We start from the raw sequence: 22,258 nt of genomic DNA on the forward strand, positions 1-22,258 counted from the left end.
ATCTATTAGAACAACAACATTTCCCAGATCATTTAGTATTTGCTACAATACTTAATAATTAAATACAAGATAATAGAAGTTGCATATAAGGGTTTCAATTTGGTTTTTGGTATGTGCGTATTTATTTATTGCTATTAATTGCTGTCAAGGTGTTGTTGGTTGTGAAAGTCATTTATGAAAAGAAAAGATAATTAAGATCAGGAAACAATTTTCTCAGCAAGATTGAAGACCTGAGCATGGGGAGATGTAGATAAGGCAACTTATAGATTTATAGGAGATGCTTAAAGGCAGCAGAGCCTGATAAGAGCTTTGTTGTTGTGGTTGAATGTGGCTACAACATGAACATTTGGTCACAGGCAAAATATGCACAGTAGCCTGGAAACACTATAATGTACATTTTTTGCTTCTTATGGGAGGGGGGATGCATGTTTCTTTAAAAAAAATCAAGGCTGTTTATCACAATCCATCCTTTCTAAATTCTTTCAGTTTAGAATTAAGAGGATGAAGGCAATTGTTAATGGGCCACTGTTGGCAAAACAGATCTTCCTTCCTTTCAACCTCCCTCTGCTCTCACTGGCCACACTGGGAGTTTGGGGCAGGGCTAAAGGGAAAAAAGAGGGATGAAGAACTCTTGTTGTGCAAAAGAAAAGTTTGGGTTTAGGAAATGGGAGGAAACAGGTTTTTTAAAAACTGATATTAAACAAGGAAAGCATTCCAGTTTTTCACTCTATCTTCATTCTTATTATCTGTCTTTCACATTTTAGACATGGAGGAAAGTTAAAACTCATATATATATATTTAAAAATGTATCAAGCTTTTGGTTGTACATTAAAAACAAAAATCTGCAGGATTGCTACTGTGTGAAGGTGTCTGTATTTGCTCATTAGGCCAGATTAAATAGATTTGGCATGCTCCAGGTCCAGTCCTTTAAAAATCAGCAGAATCTGGGAAGTGTGTCTTTTCCATGGAAACCCCTGCCCTGTGGAACATCCTTCCTCTTGAGATCTGATAGGCCTCCACTTTCCCAACCTTTTCAAAGACGGAGTTTGGTCTAGTGGTTAAGGCACCAAGAAGATTATGAGTTCTAGTCATGCCATGAGAGTTGGCTGGGTGACTTTGGGACAGTCTCTCTTAGCCCAACCCAGCCCCCAGGTTTGTTGTTTGGGGAAGATAGGAGGAGTATCGGGCATGTTTACCATTTTGAGTTATTTATAAAAATAAGAAAGGCAGGAGATGTGTATGTATGTGCTGGGATAGAGTGCATTGGAATTTGAAGATTACAAGATAGTGCTTGCAGGAAATGTTATTATACTGATTATACTGCAGGTTTAATTGCCTTTTTAAAAATTATACTTGGTTTTATACAACTGTTGTGAGCCACCCAAATTGTGTTTCCTAAGTAAGTAAGTAATATCGATAAGTTCTGATGACCTTAAGAAACAACTACCGTATATACTCGAGTATAGGCCGAGTTTTTCAGCCCACTTTTTGGGCTGAAAACAGCTGCCTCGGCTTATACTCGAGTCAGTGAAAAATTTGCCCAAATGGAGGAGAAAAAGGGGCGCCCCTTTTTCTCCTCCATTTCGGGACCCAGTGGAAGTTCTCTGCGCGAGGTGAAATGGCCGGCAGCAGCCTCACTCTCCTGCCGTGGCTTCCGTTTCAGTCGCGCAGAGAACTTCCACTCGCTTCCCGGGCTTGTGTTCTGATGAGGGGGAAAGAGAGGACTTTCCTTACGCCCGCATCAGAGCTGGACGTAAGGACTTTACCCCATTGATGAGGCAGGCGGCGCGGATTGTAGCAAGGACGGCCGCCGATCGCAGCCTGGCTGCGCTGGCGGGGACGGGCGGGGCGGGGTGGGATGAGACTCCCCACTCGCCAAGATGGTAGGACTCCAAGTCCCATCCCCTCCACCCGTCCCCACCAGCGCAGCCCCTGCCGCATCAGCCGGAATCTAATTTCCCCCTCATCAGAGCTCGGCGCGGATTGTAGCAAGGACGGCCGCCAATCGCAGCCCGATTGCGCCAGGGGGTTCCGCTGGTTGAAAGAAAGTCCTTCTTTGCACCAAGCGCTTTTCCCTCCCAACTAATTATAACTAATTATATTAATTAGATAGATCAGTGTTTCTCCACCTTGAAGACTTGAAAATATGTGGACTTCAACTCCCAGAATTCTGGGAGTTGAAGTCCACACACTTTCAAGTCTCCAAGGTGGAGAAACACTGAGATAGATGATCCACGGTGTTTATTTTTGGAAAAAAGCGCCTCCTGCTCTGGACTGCCGGGAACGCGATCGCGTCTCTCTCTCTCTCTCTTCCCCCCACCCCCGGCTGTTCCCACCCGGGAATGTTCTGGCGGGCTAGGCGGAGGGTGCGTGTGCGTGCATGTGTGTCAAGGGTGGGGAGGCTAAGAGGGCGAGGTGAGATCCTGGCGGGGACCGCATTTCACCCGCCGAGCTTCCTTTCCCCCCGTCTTTTCCTCCGCTCGCCGACTTCCTTTCTCCCGTGGCTGACAGGTGGGTGGGTTTCCCTCCTCCTCCTCCCTGCTGGACGTGGATCTGCGGCGTGGGTGGCCGTCCTTGTTGCCCGCCGGCGGCAGGTCGCGGCAAAGAGAGGGAGAGGGAGAGAGAGAGAAATGCCGCCGCTCCCCGGCTCGCCTCTTTTTCCCGGGATCGCCGTGATGCTTTGAGTTTTCCTTCTGCGGAGGTGGGGTGGAAAGAAGAAGAAGTGGGGCCCTTCCCCGCTTCTTCTCGGACTACCTAAGCGTTGGGTGCGCTGTCCCCATCTGGGAAAGTAGTGCTGACTCATCAGGTGTCTGGGAACGGGTGGGGCTGAGGAGCGGCTGGGGGTGGGGGGTGTTTCACAGAGCGGCTGGGGGTGGGGGGTGTTTTACAAAGGGATGAGGTGGACTGAATTACCCCCTTGTATCTGCTGCCTTGTTTAGTGATTGTTTTGTTTGCAGCTATAATGATGGTGAAAAAGACCTGTAAAGCAAAGGAAAACTGAATAGGATCCTCAGCCCAGTCACAGTTTCATTTAACAACCATTTAATGACCAAGATACTAGTCCCAGTTATGTTCACTAAATAAGGATTATCTGTAAACTGTTCTTTTGGTATCCACGTATGCAAAAGACTGATAGCTGTAGGAGATGACCAAGCTGAGCCCAAGGGAAGGGTCAAACACATCAATGGCCAACGTAATTGTTTCAGGGTTCATTTTATTTACACCAAATATAATTCATTTAAGAAATTGGACAGCACATCCTTTATTAGTTTCAAATTCTTTCTTTAAAGATATCCATGGTGGAATGTAACATGCTGAAAGCAACAGTGGCAATGGGATGCTTTTGTGGCCCTTTGGGATAACCAAGAAATAAGTGTGTGTGTGTGTGTGTGTGTGTGTGTGTGAGAGAGAAGAATTTTTAACACAGGTATGTTGTACATGCATACATTTGGACAAACTTTGCAGAAATCTCCTCTTTTTTAAGTTTTATTTGGCATCATTCAATAGAGCAAAGTCTGAAAATGAAGCTGCATGCTACTGTAGGAGTCCAACAGTTTAGCAAATAAAAAGAGAACTTAGTGTTCCAGGGAGATGAATTTAAACTGCATGGAGATGAGGTGAGTGAAGTATTTCATTGAATACACCGGTATTGTGTGATAATAATTTGTTATCCAGAGCAAATTTTTACAATGGCTACTGTATATTTAATGGGCACAGGCAGGCTGTATATGTTATTCAATGGGCAATGGCAGGCTGTAATTAATGGACACAGGACAGGCTGTATATTCAATGGGCACAGGCAGGACACTGGTAGAATGTATATTATGAGCCTATGAGTTTTGAAGGATTTTAACTCGTGTTTTAGCTTGGTTGCTGAATGAGCTAAGGTTTTTGTACTTTTAAAGTTATTGTTGATACCATATTGTTTTTATTGACCCTCTTTTCCACTTACAGAGCTAGTTTACTGTTTTTCTTTGAAATAAATATTCAAAAACATTATTGGTATCTATTTTTATTTTTGAAATTTACCGGTAGCTGCTGCATTTCCCACCCTAGGCTTATACTCGAGCCAATAACTTTTCCAGTTTTTTGTGGTAAAATTAGGTGCCTCGGCTTATATTCGGATCGACCTATACTCGAGTATATACGGTACAACTATTTACTTAAGTTGCCATATTCAGATCAATAATGTTTAATAGCATTTTTCATAAGAAGGTAGTCATTGATTTGCAAATTTAATTGCCATATTTTTCAGACTATAAGACACAGTGGTATATAAGATGCACCAAAATTTCAAAGAGGTAAGTAAAAAAAAAAAAAGGTTTTGTCTTCCTGGCCCCCAGAAGTACTCTGCAGGCTTCAACGGGGCTGGGGGAAGGCAAAAATGCCCTTGTTTTTCACCAAAACGGGCATTTTCCCCTTCCCCCCAGCCCTGCTGAAGCCTGCAGAGTACTTCTGGGGGGTGGGGGAAAGCAAAAACGCCCCCATTTTGGCAAAAAAAAACCAATCTATTTTTGCCCGTTTTTCACAAAAATGGGATGCGGGACGGGGCTTCAGGAGGCCAAAAATGACTGTATTCAGTGTATAAGATGCACCAACATTTCCAGTAACTTTTTTTTTGGGGGGGGGGAGGTGTGTGTTATACTCAAAAACTATGGTACTTATTCTATTTTTACTGGAAGTCTTTTATTTTTAATATGAAAAAACCCTTAAAATGTGGACAGATCTCAATAGCTTTTGGTCTAAAATAGAAACAGAATCACAGCTATCAGCTATAGGCAGGTATTCCAAATAAAAGACTACTAGCCTGGCCTACCAATAAACAGAAAGAAGGTAGGAAAATATACACTAAATGAACATTTGTCATTAAAGCTTTTAACAAAGTCACTCTGAGAGGGGAAACTAGGCAGCTTTTTGGAGTTAAGTTTAACCTCTGAAGGCAAAATTGAAAACAAGGATTGTACTTCATGGAAAGCAGAGTTATTAATGATGAATAAGGAGACAAGATTGTGCCTTATTCAGATCTGGGGATATTAAAAATGCAAGAAGATGGTATGTCCATTTAAGAGGTTGCCTTGAATGATATATTTTTTTTAAAGAAAAAAAGTAGATTGCAAGATTGCAGAATGGGAAGTCCATGATGAACAGCAGTAGAACTCAATGTTAATAAAAGGGAAGGAATTCAGCCATGTAAAAATGCCACCAATTTCCTGTTACATCCAGCACCCTTCACTGGAGGGATCAGGATTTTGAAACAATGCAATTTCCACAATGCTTTTTCGGTTAGTACGTACTGCAGTGTCCTTGCAGTATGCTGGGCCAAGGACAGAAAGCTTAAAAGTTACTGTGCAGATTCTGATTAGGAAATCATTGCTTCTTTTGCTGGAAGATTCTCATCTCTTTTTTGCCTTACAGAACAGCTCTGTTTGCTTTATCAGGAAGGAAATTTCTGCTCACAGGTCTCTTTGACATAATAGATGGCAGACCTAATAACTTGAGCCTGGATTTAGTTATTTACTTATTTATGAAAAAAAAAATTTTTTTAAAAAAAACCTGGTTTTCAATGCCATCTTTTTATGACCTATTGTTTGAAAATGTGGTCTGGCAGTTGTCAAGGTTAGTGGTTATTGCAAAAACACCAAGAATAATTTTGAAAGTAAAATATCAGTGCATATTTCCTATAGATGATTGGACTCTTTTTCTCTCTTTCAAAACAAAACATATTTTGTACTATTTAAAGAGTAACTGCTTGCTGGGTCAGTTGAAACAGACGTTATTGTACAGTTGGGTAACCCATCATCAAACCAGTTAAAAGAAACCGCAGAAGACAGTCTTTCACAAATGTGGATATTTTTTAATAATTAACATGAATTTCTTGAAAGGGGGGGGGAGAAGCAATGTGAAATGAAATGTTTAGCGATAATGTAGCAATTACAGAGTCAGTTCCTGCTACTAGCTGCCGCAGTAGCACATGGATTCTAAAATGTGGAAAATAAGTACACAGAGAGACAATTGTTGAGTTAGGTCCCATTTTATGATTTTTTTTTGCCACAGTTGTTAAGTGAATCACTGCAGTTGTTAAGTGAACATTAAGGGAATCTGGCTTTACTTGTTGAAAGCTTGCTGCCAAGGTCACAAATGGCCACAAGTGGTGATTGCCTGACCTGGGTATACTGCAACTGTTGTGAATACATCTCATTTTCCAAGTGTCCAAATGTTGAACACGCGACTACAATGGTCGTAAACCAGTGATAATTCACTTTTTTCAGTATTGTTGTAACTTCAGTCACTAAATAAATGGTTGTAAGTCAAAGACTACCTGTAGTGGAGGACTAACAGTATCCATGACACAAGTAGGATGTCTGGCTTTTTACTTCTTGTCCCTTGATTATAATTGGGAAAAGATAACAACGTCCATGGACTGGTATAGATTTCCCCCCCTAATATGGGCAAGCTAAATATTTAATAAATAAATAAATAACTATATACAGCTGTATTTCTAGCAGCAAACTCTTCTTGTGGACCAAAGAAATGCACATTATTTTAATGTTTTGTTTGTCCACATTTTCCAGAAAAGTCATTTGTTTTTGATAGCAGTAAGTAAAAACAGAAGCAGCATTTTATAGAACTATTTTTCATTTTGTATAGCACTTTCTACTAAGCATTTGATAACTTTCAAATTTGCGAATGTTTCTTTCTTGGTATCTGCTGAAACATGCTTTTGATTACAGTAGCTTGTATGAAGTCTGGTGGAAATATCTAAAGAGAGAATCTTTTTGTTTGAAGGAGAATGGTGAGACAGTCATCCATTGTTTAAGCTATCCTTTTGTCTATAAAGTCATAGTATCCATCCATAGGGCAACAAGGATGTGTGTGTGTGTGTGTGTGTTCATTCATTTGTTCCTTCATTCATTATGATCTATGGACCTGTGTGTAATGTATGTTTAAGTATTGAATATACCTGCCTCACCAAAAAATACAGGAACAAAAAGTGGTCAATTAAATTTAACATGTAGGATCCACCCTTTTCTTTGTGCTGAAAGTAAAGAAAAATTATCCCTCCCCTTCTACAAATACACACACACACACACACACACACACACAGAAGAAGAAGAAGAAAAAGCAGTAAACAGTCTTTCAGTTTTAATGCAGATAAGACTGTACACAACTATTTGCCTGCACATTTTGACAGATTTGCTCATTATATGTCAAATTAGAATAATTCTATATAAACCATATTGAAGGGAATAGATTTATTGTAAAGCACATATTAATAGTTCTGTTATGTTTTTGAACACATACACACACACAATAGAACTATTAACATAATGAAAGTGAATAGAAGAAAATATTAGAACATAAAATGAATTTAATTCCACAGAGAGGGGAAAAACAAAAAGTTAAAAGATTCTATCATTTAATACAGAGATGAAGAGATCTAAAACACAGGGTCTACCAAAAAAATTACAGGTTTAAAATGTTGCAAATTATACCGTGTTTCCCCAAAAATAAGACAGGGTCTTATTTTCTTTTCGAAACCCCCCTCCCAAAATAAGCACATGGCCTCGTGGCTCCTGCTGTGTTGCAATATTTTGGGGGAGGGCTTATTTTCGAGGGAGGGCATATTTTAGTACATGCACTCAAAAGCCCGATTGGGCTTATTATCCGGGGAGGGCTTATTTTTGGGGAAACATGGTATTTACTAAAGGAAATGTGGGGGGGGGGAGAATGTGATAGTTAATTGACTTTTACCATTATAATTCTTAAAACAGAATTACACAGTTTGTTGTTTAAAAGTACAACTATTATTTTAATCCCGAGTAGCTACAAAAGGCTAGTGCATTGCCAGCTTCTTGCTTTTGAACCTATAGATTCTTTAAAAAAAACCAGAATGGTGTCTATTAATAAAACATATTTAACTCCATCTTTTTTTAAATCTTTCCTTTAGTCCATAAACATATAAAATGACTTTATAAAAAGGGGGCAAGATAAAAAACCAGGTAAAATCTGCATGCCCATCAGTTTGTGTTCTATGTTCCATCTCCCTTTTTCAACTACTGTTTTTTTAAGATGAAACATTGATTTTGAATAGAGGCATTTCAGCAACATATTTTGAGATTGTATCTGATATGTCTGGATTTAAGAAGGCCCAGTGTGAAAAATTAATAGCAAGCCTTGAGTGACAGAAAAACTATAATATCGTTTTAAAGGCAGGAGGAAATATCAGATTAGGTGTGGTCAGACAGTAAAATCTCTTTAATGTTAATTTGACTGTCATGAACCATTAACTACTAAAGTCTTTTTTTGGAAACTTCTTGTTCGATGTAAAATATATATATTGTCATTTACTTAGTGCATAGATAAATAACACCATAGTGTGGCTTTTTTACTTGTTCCTCCCCAATTTTTAAAAAAAACATTTGAACTATTTAGATTCTTCCTTCCTCAGATCTTTTACAACTGATTTGCCAGTAACAGAAACTGAGGAAATTTTAATCTGTGATTTTCCTACTGTTCATACTATTTGGAAACTGCTTTTAAAAAGAAGAGAAACCCCATATCTGAGAAGACATGCAACTGATTCAAAGTTTTCTATATGTTTGTCAGAAGAAAGATTTTCTGGAAAAACAAAACTGCAAATAGGCTTGCCATGTACAGAGATTAATATAGGTGGTCCAGAAGTTCTCAGTGTGTTTAGCTGAGTTAGTTTATTATACACACAAAACCTAAGAATGACTTTTGATCTACTTTACCAAATATGCTCCAGACATGGCAAAGTTATTTCTGCTCTTAAAAAATCCTTAATGTTGTAGTAGAGCACTAAAATAGGCATTTTATGATTGATAAAACAGGTGAAGACGTTTTGTGTTATTGCCCCCCCCCCCAAATACTATAGAATAGATCCATGATGGCAAACCTATGGCATGCATGCCCAAAGTGGCACGTGGAACCATGTCGCCTGGCACGTGAGGTGCCAATTCCTCTTCTGGGTTTCTGGCACACAAGTGCGCCTGCTGATCAGCTGGTATTTGTGCATGCAGCAATGCTGGAAACCGGAAGACCAGTTCTTCCAGTTTCTCGTGTGAACATGCCGCTGGCCAGCTGATTGACATGCTTACATGTGCACCAGAAGACTCGCTGGCCAGCATACATGTGCAGGCTGGAAACCAGAAGTTCATTTTCCGGCACGTCCATTCCCCCTGGGCAGCTCCCTTCCTGTTCGCAGCCCAGACGAACATGCGTGTGCTCCTTTTTTGCCACTCGATGGCACGTGCCATCACTGGAATAGATGGTAAGATACAAATTTCCATCAAATATTCAGTACAGATAGTCCTTGACTTATAATCACAATTTCTACTTTTAAGTGAGACAGTTAAGTGAATTTTGCTCCATTTTGCGACCTTTCTTGACACAGTTATTCAGTGAATCACTGCAGTTGTTAATTTAGTAACAGTTGTTAAGTGAATCTGGCTTCCTCATTGACTTTGCTTGTCAGAAGATCGCAAAAGATGGTTTTAAACCCTTTAATTTTTCAATTTAAATACATATCTTCACTTTGATGAATGGTGCTTTGCTATTTGTAATATATGTTATGTTGTGTTCATACAATTAGTTCTCTGTTTTTTAAGATCCTTAGGTTCATGGAGAGGCAAAGTGTTTCAAAATGGGTATGAATGGATAAGAAGTGCATGATTGATAAGACTTTTATAAACAAAATTCAGGGGAACCAAATTAAGATTGTAAATCCATGAAGTTTAAATGTATACAGATAAGGACGTGCATAGTGTAATGGAATGCAGCCTCTACAAGCTTGCTTCTTGGTAATAAACTATAGGCTCCAAATCTTAATTACAATATTCTTTATGTAAAAGTGAAAAGTGAGAATTAGACTCTCAAATGAATTTAGAAAGTGCATAAGTAGATGGTGGATAATTAATATATACCTGTCTATATGTACAAAATAAGGAGGCCCCCTGGCCTAGCTGGCTTTTGATCAATTGGGAAGGTAAAAAAATTAAATTGAGTAACATAGTGCCTCCCCTAGTGACTTATTAAATGGATTTGTGTATGGCTGCTAACTGATCTGCTGATGAAGCCCTTTAGCCTAGTTCAACACATTTAAAGAAAAATGTGTGGAGCAATACTTGTGCTTATGTCTGTATATGGGCCTAACGAAAATGAGCTGGCCTCGTTTAAATTCATTGCTGAAGCTTTGTTTTTTTGAACCTTGTATATTTTTTCCTCCTCCTGAATAGAATTCATTTTTAAAGAAGATAATACCACAAGCTGGTTTTTATTTTCTTCCTTCAAGAAGCCTAGCAAAACAGAATTCTTTACTTAAATTGTCTTAACCCACGGCCCCTGAGCTGCATGCAACTCTTTAGGCCCTCTACTGCAGCTCCCTGTCCCATTACTGGATGGTTCCACCCCTTGCCCTCCCCTCCGAGTCGCTCCTCGCCTGGCGTGAGAAGGTAAGGATGATGGTGGGGGATGGAGAAGCTTCCGGGGATGATCCTCCGGTGCCTCACTCTTGCTGGAGCTTCTTTCGGCCCTTGTTGGTGCTAGGTGTGCCTCGGTCACTTGGGGAGATGCACAATCTGCTCTCTTCCCCAAGACACTGGCCATTGAAATACATACTTATATACTGTCCAACACTCATAAGTCATAATAAATATGGCACTTGGTGTAACTCACTGGGTAGGGAAGTCTAAAAGGACCCCCACCCCCAAAAAACCTTTTTGGGGAGCTGCTCACCATACCTCAGATGAGAAGGCACACGCTAGACATGAGCTTTTAGGCTGCTTTCAAGGAGATGACATTGTATTCTACATCCATCATTGTACCGTGTTTTTTAGGAGTATAAGATGCATCTCCCCCCCCCCAAAAGAGCATGGAAATGTTGGTGCATCTTATACACTGAATACAGCCATTTGGGGTGGGGCTGAAGCCCCACCCCCACATCCCATTTTTGTGAAAAACAGCCCATTTTTTGCAAAAATGAAGGCATTTTTGCCTTTCCCCAGCCACACTCAGCAGGTTTCAGCAGGGCTGGGGGAAGGCAAAAAAAGCCTCAATTTTTGTGAAAAATGGGCCATTTTCCCCCTGTTGTATGCAAAAACGGGGGCGTTTTTGCCTTCCCCCAGCCTTGCTGAAGTGCTCCTGGGGACCTGGGAGAACAAACACTTTTTTTCTTATTTACCTCTTTGAAATCTTGGTGCATCTTATACAACAGTGCATCTTATAGTCCGAAAAATATGGTAACTTTCATTTATAGGGAGTAACCTACTCTGTGAATTCCTAGCTGCGCTTAGAGGGAACTTCCTGACTTCCAATAGAGGGATATTTTCATCCATTCAAATCCTTCTGCCAAAATGGGACTGAAAAAGAAATAAACTAAACTGAATGACTTAACCCAAAACATTCCTTGGTGAAAATCACACCTTTAAAAGATTGGGGAGGAACTTCAGGTTTCAACAAACCTATGAGAGGAATCATTTCTTTTAACTGTAAAGAGCAACTAAATCAAAACTTAATAGTTGGTCTAAAAATGTGAATAGACTATTACCCGGTCAAGTTTGGGTGATAAATAAGATTATTTTAATATCTTGTTTATACCTTGTTTCCCAAAACATAAAAGAGGGTCTTAGTTTCTTTTGACAGCCCCTCAAATAAGTGTTTAGCCTTATTTTTGGGGAAGTCTTATTATTTTTGAGGTGCAGGAAGCCCCTTAACCTCGACCCGTGGCCCATGGATTAGCTGATCCAGAGAGGGCAGGAAGTTCTGCTAGCCCTAGTGTCATTGGGCCTGCTGCTCTTTTTGCGGCTGTCGCTAAGAGAAGGGATGTGGTAGCTAGGGTTTGTGGGAGCAGTCTCTGCGAGGCCATTCTGTGTGGATGGCAAGGGCACGTGGGGCATGTTTCCCCCTTTCTCCCCCAGGAAATGGCAGGGACTGGCTTCACATGCATTTAAATATTTAAGGGAGGGGTGTTTTGGGGGGAAGGACTTATTTTGGCACATGCACTCAAAAGCCCGATTGGGGGTCTTATTTTTGGGGAAACGGGGTATTTCTTGTTCATAAAAAGTTTACCTACTCACAGCTATATTTTGACATAGTTTATTCCCACCCCATTCGTTTTTTAACTTTTGGTGTAATGTTGTTTTATTATAAAACACAAGCCTAATCTGCAAAATCCCTTGAAATGAATGGGAGGTGGAAAAACTGCTTTTTGGAAAACTATTGTTTCAAAAGCATTTGCTCAGCAATGTTTGAAGGTTTAAACAATGAGGCTGGTGCTATCTGAGCATGGTTTTCTTACAGATATTTTATTACCCAAACTAGGTAACATCATTAGCGCTGCTAAGGACTGGGGTTTGTTCTCAGTTTATATTCCTAGTGTCAGTGTTGGTGGGTGTGGTCTTGGAGATTCTTTGGTTGGGTTGTTTACTATCATTGGCTTTTTTGGCAGTTCCTTGATTGGGGTATTGTTTACTTTTTGATTGTTGGTTGGATGTTAATCCTTGAGTTAATCTGTGCTCATCTGAGTGCGGACTGCTGGTGATCCCCATATTTCAACCCTCATCTACAAATAATTCTCCTTTAGAGGCTGATATTTTTTTATTTCAAATTCAAATCTATTGTAGAAAAGTATTGTTGGCTTGGAATTAAGAGATAGATAGATAGATAGATAGATAGATAGATAGATAGATAGATAGATAGATAGATGATAGATAGATAGATGATAGATAGATAGATAGATAGATAGATAGATAGATAGATGATAGAGGTAAAGGTTCCACTCACACATACGTGCTAGTCATTCCTGACTCTAGGGGGCGGTGCTCATCTCCGTTTCAAAGCCGAAGAGCCAGCACAGTCCGACATCTCTGTGGTCATGTGTCTGGCATGACTAAACCTCACAGGCGCACAAAATGCTGTTACCTTCCCACTAAAGGTGGTTTCTATTTTTCTACTTGCATTTTTACATTCAATTCAATTCAATTTATTAAATTTACATGCTGTCAAACTGCTAGGTTGGCAGAAGCTGGGACAAGTAATGGGAGCTCACTCTGTTATGCAGTACTAGGGATCAAACTGGTGAACTGCCAACCTTTCTAATCAATAAGCTCAATGTCTTTGCCACTGAGTCACCACATAGATAGATAGATAGATAGATAGATAGATAGATAGATAGATAGATAGATGATAGATAGATAGATGATAGATAGATAGATAGATAGATAGATAGATAGATAGATAGATAGATAGATAGATAGATAGATGATAGAGGTAAAGGTTCCACTCACACATACGTGCTAGTCATTCCTGACTCTAGGGGGCGGTGCTCATCTCCGTTTCAAAGCCGAAGAGCCAGCACAGTCCGACATCTCTGTGGTCATGTGTCTGGCATGACTAAACCTCACAGGCGCACAAAATGCTGTTACCTTCCCACTAAAGGTGGTTTCTATTTTTCTACTTGCATTTTTACATTCAATTCAATTCAATTTATTAAATTTACATGCTGTCAAACTGCTAGGTTGGCAGAAGCTGGGACAAGTAATGGGAGCTCACTCTGTTATGCAGTACTAGGGATCAAACTGGTGAACTGCCAACCTTTCTAATCAATAAGCTCAATGTCTTTGCCACTGAGTCACCACATAGATAGATAGATAGATAGATAGATAGATAGATAGATAGATAGATAGATAGATAGATAGATACATACATACATACATACATACATACATACATACATACATACATACATACATACATTATGTATACGGTATATAAACATATTTCTTGAAATATACAATCTTGATCGTACCTTTCTTCATCTTTAAAATTGTTGTTAAAATGACCTGGTTTTCCTCTCTGACAATAATCTTTGAAATAAATTTAAAGCACTTCAAGGAAGAGGGGAATGATCAGATGGTTGCTGCCCTCTAGTGGGTTATTCTGAAACAGATAAAAATAAAATCACACAAAATTGTTATTTATTGGAAGTACATTTCTTTTATCTTCTTTTTTTATACATGATTTTTTTTCTTTCTGCCTTGCATATATGGGTTTCACCTAGCACAGAATTCCTTATCATGATAATTGCGACATAGTATATAATGTCCCTGACTTACAACTGGTCATTTAGTGACTGTTTAAAGTTACAAAGGACCTTGAAAAAGCTCCCTACAATCCAGATTTGATGTGTGACACCCACGTTCTCCCCCCCAACATGGCTGTTTTCAGTGGCCTACAGACATATGGCTGTGATTTACCCTCTCTGGAAATGCAGAGAGGAGCCAGGGGTCTTCCTGCCAACATTCTTAGCTCTAATGAGCTCTGATGAGGGATTCTGCACAGATGCAAATCCATATCTGTAAATGCACAGATAATTGCTCAATGAATCATAGCAACCTGTCCTTCTTATTGCCATTCTCTTGGTAACTCATTCACAAGAAAACTATTTCCTTTATCTTGGTTTAAATATTTTCAAAACACCCACACAACCCGCACAGATTTGTCTTGAATCTCTGTAATGTTCTCACAGTAATACTTTTCCTGGGATTAATTTTGCAAAAAATTTACTTTGCTTTAATATACCTCAAAGCTGGGAAGTATTTGAGATACCAAATCCACTTCATGGGAGGTTCTCAAAAGTGTTCCACTCTGTCCTTTGGAAAAACCTTTCTGTGAGATTTCAGTATCCCCCAGACAAGATGTATGTTCCGGAAAAGAGGGAAGGAATGAAAAGCATGAGAATGAAAACCAGCTTGGTCTACCGGGTAAGGCGACAGGATAGAAAGCAGGAGGCTGAGAGTTCAAGTTCTGTTTTATCCATGAAAGCCAGCTGCTAGGTGACATTGGGCCCGGTACTCTCTCAGCCCAACCCATCTCACAAGGTTGTTGTGGAGAAATACCGTAGGAGAAGAAAGGGATACGGATATGGTATGGCCTTGAGTTATTTGTAAAAATAATAAAGGCAGAATTTAAATAAATAAATAAACTGCAGGTTATCTCAAAATTCAAGAGATGGCAACTGCAGGCTGTTGAACTTCTTAACTTTTGCTTACAGGTTGTTCTTATTCTTAAGAATTTTTTTAAAAAAAATCTGAAACAGAAATCAGCAATGACAAAAAATGTATGCATCTATTTTAATTGATTCTCCCCACACACATACCATGGTTATCCTTCATGACTCTCTTTTAAGGAGCAATACAATTCATAATAGTCTCCAATAAACTTTCCAATATTTCTCAATGTCAGTACTGTTGTGCACCCTTTCCAGGACTTTTGTTTTGCATATTTTACATCTCACACCTTATTTGAGTATTCTGAGTAGAATCCAGCATAAATTGACTATTGTTCATGTTTTAAGAAACCTTCTGTCGTTTTTTTCTGTCAATATTACTGTTATCTTGTTACTTGTGGACTAAAGGAGACTGACGAGAATGTGCAAATCTCCCAATAATACCACTGTTGTAGTTGATAAGACGCTGAGCTTGTCAATCAGAAAGGTCGGCAGTTCGAATCCCTAGTGCCGCGTAACGGAGTGAGCTCCCATTACTTGTCTCAGCTTCTGCCAACCTTGTAGTTTGAAAGCATGAAAAAACTGCAAGTAGAAAAATAGGAACCGCCTTTGGTGGGAAGGTAACAGCGTTCCGTGCACCTTCAGTGTTTAGTCATGCCAGCCAACTGACCATGGAGACGTCTTCAGACAGCGCTGGCTCTTCGGCTTTGAAACAGAGATGAGCACCGCTTTCTAGAGTCAGGAACAACTAGCACATAGGTGCAAGGGGAACCTTTACCTTTAGTTGATAAGAATGTATAGACCAAGCCTACATTGATGGATGTTTACCAGGCTGATGCTGTCAGTTTCTTAGGTATTAAGTCTTTACCTATTGCTTTTGATGGTCATTTAGAAACAACAAAGAAGTTCCATTGTATTGCTTCTTTTCCTTTCATTTATACTTCAAAAAATGACATGCTTCCTGGTTCTTACTCCAAAGTAATTAGTCTTGTCAACTCCTTTAAAATACCATAGAATATTAGAAAGCAGCTTTCCAAAATAGTGCCCCAAAAGCATCAGGTAATATAACAATTCCAAATTTGCGCTTATGAAGTTACCTAGTTGGGTAATGAAACAAACAGTCAAACTCAGACAGCATGAAGGAACTTCTAAGTTTCCAAATTTGGTGATCTTGGTCTCCTTGGCAATGGCCCCTTGCTATTTCTTTTAAAGTTGAGAATCAAACATTTCCCTTGCGAGCCTATTCAATTAAGGATATATCTCTCTGTTTTGTGTTTTTGCAGATGCTACAATTGTGGTGGCTTCGATCATCATGCTAAGGAATGTATTCTACCTCCACAGCCAAAGAAGTGCCATTACTGTCAGAGCATCATGCACATGGTGGCAAACTGTCCGCTTAAAACTGTTCCACAGCAGCCCACGAGTTACCAGGGAAGATATGAAGCTGATACCCAGCCCTCCACATCAGCCTTCCTGAGGGAAGGAGGGGGAGGAGCCTATGGTTACACTTCTCCATCCTATTCTCTGGAAGGAAGACCAGATATCTTACCGCCTTCAGGAAAGTCACCTCAAGAAGCTGCTTCAAGTAAGTTTTCTCCGTCACCTGAAGAGCAAAGCCGGAAGGGACCGTCAGTTCAAAAAAGGAAAAAGACTTAAAAAGCTTTGTCACCGCCTTTCATTACCTCTTGGGACGTCTACCTCATTCAAGCACAAGGAGAATTAAATCTCATGTATTATCCTGCAACAAACCTCAAATTTTAACTACTGTTGTGGACCAGAGGTCTTTTGAAAACAAAAAAGCCAAAGCAAACCAGTCACTCCAAGTGAATTTCAGATGAGTTTAATGGCCAATGGGTTTCTAAACAGTTTGGGCATCAGGATCTCATATGATTTTTAAGCTTAGCCTAAATTATTGTTGGGCATATGTTCTTTGCGTCTTTCTCTCTTTTCCAGAGCAGCCCTGTAGAATTATGGAAGATTATGCTTCCTTAGCTGCTTGATGTGGTTTATCTTAACCATGTCTTGTTTTTTTTTGGAGGGGGGGGGGTCAGTCATAGTATTTGTTAATTCTAAACAGCGATTAATAAGAAATGGAAGTGAGGTTTTTTTTTAAATTTCTTCACAGCCATCCAAGGGCTGTGAAGCAGCACATATACCCACTGTGCACAGAAACTCATTCCTGTCACAATAAACCATCTGATATTTTGATGTACAGACTAACCCATTGCCTAAATGTATACATTAAACCAGTGTTTCTCAACCTGGTCAACTTGAAGATGTCTGGACTTCAACTCCCAGAATTCCCCAGCCAGCAAATGCTGGCTGGGGAATTCTGGGAGTTGAAGTCCAGACATCTTCAAGTTGACCAGGTTGAGAAACACTGCATTAAATACTATGTTTCTTGAATTCATGGAAAAGTAATAGTTTGAGTTTTGAATGGATTTTGTTTTTCTTTAATGTTGCCTTTTTTAATTGTAAAAGAGAAAGAAGGGGAGGGAAAGAATTGTAACCATACTTTCCTGAGTAGAGTCACCATTACCACGGTACTGAATAGATCAATACATCCTTGTAGAATTCGGGAAAATTGTAATTCTCTCTGTGGAAAAGATGGGAGGATGGAAGTTTTTAGTCCTTCGCTTGAAAGGGTAATGCCTTGGTTGAAAGATGCCTCACAATTGCCACAAAGTTTTAAAGAATTAAAGGAGCTTCCCACTTTTTCCCTGCCCTCCCCTTAAACAATGAATGTGTTATCTGAAATACTGTATCAACTCAATATGACTTATATACAGGTTAGGTGGTTGTATGGGAGAATGTAGATGTTAAAATAATGGTTTAAAGTGATATTGAAATGCCATTTGGACTCCCCTTTTGCAAACCTTGATTGGACTCATCTTGTGCAAATCTTGAGGATTATGAAAGCGATGGTGGTGGCAGCAGTAGCATCTTCCAGTTCAGTGTTCATGTCCCTGGACAGATTCTATAGGTCTTTCTAAGAAATGGGTCTTGGTCTTTTAACTTCCCAAAGATCAATATTTGATATTTGCAGTGCAATCTTGTGTAAGATCTCACTGGCCTTAAGCTCAAGAAAAATTAGTGTATAGGATTGCAGTCTTAAACTTATTTAATTGCTATATTGTGTAACAGTAATTTCAGTCTGTGTACATGCTGAATTATTTAAAAGCCTACACAGTTGTCAAGGTGCTTAGAGTTTGGGGGGATTGATTTTGGAAATGGAGATTAGAAAGCCAGTTAATTGGCAATACATTTATCCTGTCCCACACATACATCACAAGGATTTGAAATCATTATTGAGGCTTCGTCATCCTTGAATAGTATTGCCCAGGATTCACCTTACATAGGAACCAGTGCAAAACCCAATGAGTTCAATTCTCAGCTGCTTGTCTGGTCACTCCTCCAACTTTCGTAGCCTGACCTCCTGCTCTTGTCCATCCCTTTCTGACTCATAGTCCCTTAGGTTTTCCAGACTTTCCTCAAAGCCCCAATCTGATGTTTGTGATGACAGTTCTTCCCTGTTGTTTGGACTAGCTTCTGAGGCATCCATTATACTACCCCCCCTCTCCCAGCATGGCCTCCCCCCCCCCCCGATCTCCATGGACCAGTTTCCATGGGTCCCGGAGATGGAACTAGCAGACCAGATAGGGGGTATGCATGGCCTCCCAGGATATGTCCTTAGGGCCATACCCCTTCCAGTTGATTATATACTGCAACCAGTTCTGACGCCATGTAGAGTCTACCATACAGGCCACCTCGTACTTCGCTGGCCCTCTCTGAAATTCCTGAAACCGGATCATCCTTGTTGTCCAAGGTGGCTCTTGCGCCATCCATTACAATATTATTTGATCAGGATCAAACTGTCACAATTTTCCCACTCTCCCAGGAATGAGCGAAAATCAATTTCTTACCCATTTCACCAATTTTGGAGCAGCTGCTGCTGTTGTTGATATCTTCAAAGGACACATGAGCCAAGTGGTAATTAAGTCCTATGGACCATTGCTTCTTTCTTTTAAAATTAATCTTTGAAGAAATACTTTACCTCATTTATTTGGCAAATTAACGTAAAAGCAAATATAAGTAAAGAAGATCTGATTTCATAATATAGTTTGAACCAAATCTGAAGATTTTCTTCAATTAAGTCATGGATGTCCAACATTTTGGCTTGCCTGGGCTGAATTGAGTGAAGAGGAATTGTCTTTGGCCCCATATAAAATAGATAGCTTAGTTAATGTATATAAATCACATAAGAATGTTAAAAAGTTTACAATTCTGTGGGGCCGTGTTACTTGCTCTCAGGGCTCCATGTGGCCTGTGGGCCATCGATTGGGCACGCCTAAGTTAAGTCATTGAGAATCTTGGTTTGTTTTTGGTAGTCTCTGCTCAATCTGAGAAAACATTATTACCCACAGGAAAAAAAACCTCTCTAAATATTGTTGATCATACTGCTGTCACCACTGTCCCTCTTTCCTTCAGGAAAATGACTCCATGGCCTAAAGGTTGGCCTAACTCTTGATGATGGAAATTTGCTTGGAACCCATGGCAGTGCTGGAGGGAAGGAAGAATCTTGGTTGTTTATACTGACGTTTTCAGTGAACTTCAGTGCAAAATGGGGTGTTTTGGTTTTTGGGGATTTTGTTTTGTTTTTGTTTTGACCATACTGAATGTGATGTATGTATAGAGAACTACTTCCTTGCCTTATGCGAGGATTGTAAACTTATTTAAGTTATGTAGACAAATCGAAGTGGCATTGCCTAATCTTTTAGTAGGTATAATAACTGGGTTATAAAACAGCAACAATGGCAAGGGTAAGATCACTTTGAAAATATAAACCAAAGTTTATTGACCTTTTTTAAAAAGAGAGTAATATGGAAATGGTGGATTTGAAAACTGGCCATTCTCTGCTTAGCTACTTTAAAATTCCAGACCTACTTTTTTTTTTGAGTGAAATTAATAATTCCAGCAGCCACAGACTGAATTGCTAAGAGAGCCTAGCAGACCTTATCTTATTATTAAAAGTTTACATTTTATTTTTGTATATTGGAGGATGGTCACTCTTGCAAAATCTCCTTCTCAGGACAAAGAACCTTGCTCAGGGAAAATGGTATGTAATTATTACTTTTCTTTTACAGATTGCTTGCTTGTTCAGAACAAACAAAAAATGCTTTGATACTGCTTTGTACTGTGCTATTATATACATATTATGTGCTAATGATAATAACTACCTCTGTTTAATAATGAGTTTCTTATGACTCAGATATCAACTTTTTGCATAATATTTCCCATGTACTGAAGTGAACACATTACAAGCATGGCTGACCTTCGGGGTTGTGGGCAGGGCAATGTCTCCCCGTTCCTGAATTTGTAAGCCACTTTGTTAATATAAGGAAGAATATAAGTATTTCTGTTTACAGCAAACAACTACCTCATACTTACCACAGAAGCAATACCTTTGTGTTGCTCTGGCCTTAAATGTGGCTTTTGATTCTATGGTACATACCTCTACTTTAAAAGAAAAAAAATGCTTGTGTAACAAATACATATTACAGTGATATTTAGTTTTGAAAATGATGCATCTGTTTGAAATGATATGAGAGTCTCTCTTGAAATTTAACTTTTTCTACCTGGTAGACAGAGAAAGAGATGCTGTTGATATACCAGTAGGAATCCCCTCCCCCTAAGAAAGAACCAACATGTGGGAATTAACTAATTATCTCATTATTCCTGGATGGGAAGAGAATTGCTAGTTTTTTTCCTGGCTCTCTGTTTATAAGAAATAATTATCTGCTGAAAATAAATAATAAGCAGTTATGTAACAACCTAGCAGACTGCTAGTGTGAACGATGCTATATTTATCCCATATTTATCCCATTTCAGTATGTTTGCCAGTTTGTAAGGAACATAGAGCAACCATATTGTTCCAAAATAATGCACTCCTGGGTTTCATTGCTTTGATAATGGGCTGACTCCAGCAAGAATTGGCTGCCCAGCCCTGGGTTTTTGTCTGGCCTAAATAATCCCATGGCCCAAATCAGGCAATCTCAGAGCAGAAAAAGCTTTGGGTTTCAGCATGCTTCCCTCATTCCCCTCCTCGCCTCTGTCTGCAGACCCAGACGCAAGAGAAGATGAGTGTGATTTGTTAAATCGTGCTTCCCATTGACATCTGAACCAGGTTTAAACATAGCTTGTGAAACAAGATCCATTTCCAACTGGCGAACAGCAGTTAGACTGCAGTCTTGTATGATATCTGAATAAGGAGACTGAGTTAATAAATCACAGTCACTGTTCCATTGGCTGAAAAACTGGCCCAGCTGCAACTATTCCTGGCCACCCTGTATGTGATGTGAACAGGGAAGCATGATCTGCGCACAGAGGCCTCCCATCAAGGTAGAGAAAGGTGGTCAAGGAGAGAGCCCAAGAGGAGTGCCTGAAGAAGCCTCCCTTCTCAGCTCTTTGCCCGTCAGAGTCATAATGAAGGTTACAGCTAAACGGCCAAAATCCCTGAAACCCTGTGAGCACAACCCTACTTTCTCCCCTCAGGTGTAACTGGACAAGGTATAACTTCAGTCAGTTTTACCAAGCTGTGGCTTAAGGGCCTGCAAGCTTTAAGGCATTTGCTTTGTTCTTTAACTTGCCCTCCCTCAAAGCACAAGTGCAAAATCCTACGTGTTTGGCCCCACCCACTTTGAGCATCACTAAACAAATGCTAGCGGTATGTGCGCAAATCCAGTTTGCACTTTTTAGCCCACAGTATAAAGACATAATAACCGAGTAGACCTATACTTAACTCTGTGAAAGTTTACTAAGTGGATAAGAAAAAATAAATAAAAATACATGAGCACAATTCATGCTTGAATGATAGATGCCAATACCTTTAAAGCTTTTAAGGTTTACAATTTTACTGCAAAGTTAAAATATTTTATTTTAAATTGCCTCGTTTAGAAATCACTGTCGCTTTCAACAGCATCCTGAACTCTTGTTGGCACCAAGCTTTATGAACCTTTTCTGAACTTTCTAATGTGACTAAGCCAAAACTTGAAACAGCAAGTCTGTCATATGAATTGCAATGGGACTCTCACTTGCACAAATGATTTCTCTGTCTCCTTGCCCTAGAATTGAGGCCGTTGTGCTCCAAAACTGGTCTCATATAGTGAAATCAGTAGGAGCTGTGCACACTTTACTAGCAACTTTAAAAAAAAATCTCAGAGGGAAAAGATAGGA

General features: G+C 39.7%; 1 protein-coding gene across 3 annotated transcripts in view; it reads left to right on the plus strand.

Moving 5' to 3' along the window:
• Window positions 1-17,327, plus strand: part of LIN28B (lin-28 homolog B) — a 97,155-nt gene extending 79,828 nt beyond the window's left edge. For 2 of the 3 annotated variants that reach the window (XM_032215826.1, XM_032215825.1), the window contains exon 4: window positions 16,309-17,326. In XM_032215826.1, the coding sequence (XP_032071717.1) occupies window positions 16,309-16,681 (373 nt within the window). In that variant the 3' untranslated portion in view covers window positions 16,682-17,326. Of the gene's footprint in view, window positions 1-16,308 lie in introns of all 3 variants that reach the window. The other variant, XM_032215827.1, reaches the window with a different exon arrangement.
• The last annotated feature ends 4,931 nt before the right edge of the window (window positions 17,328-22,258 follow it).

The sequence above is a fragment of the Thamnophis elegans genome, chromosome 4 (assembly GCF_009769535.1).
Source record: "Thamnophis elegans isolate rThaEle1 chromosome 4, rThaEle1.pri, whole genome shotgun sequence".
Taxonomy (NCBI): Eukaryota; Metazoa; Chordata; class Lepidosauria; order Squamata; family Colubridae; genus Thamnophis; species Thamnophis elegans.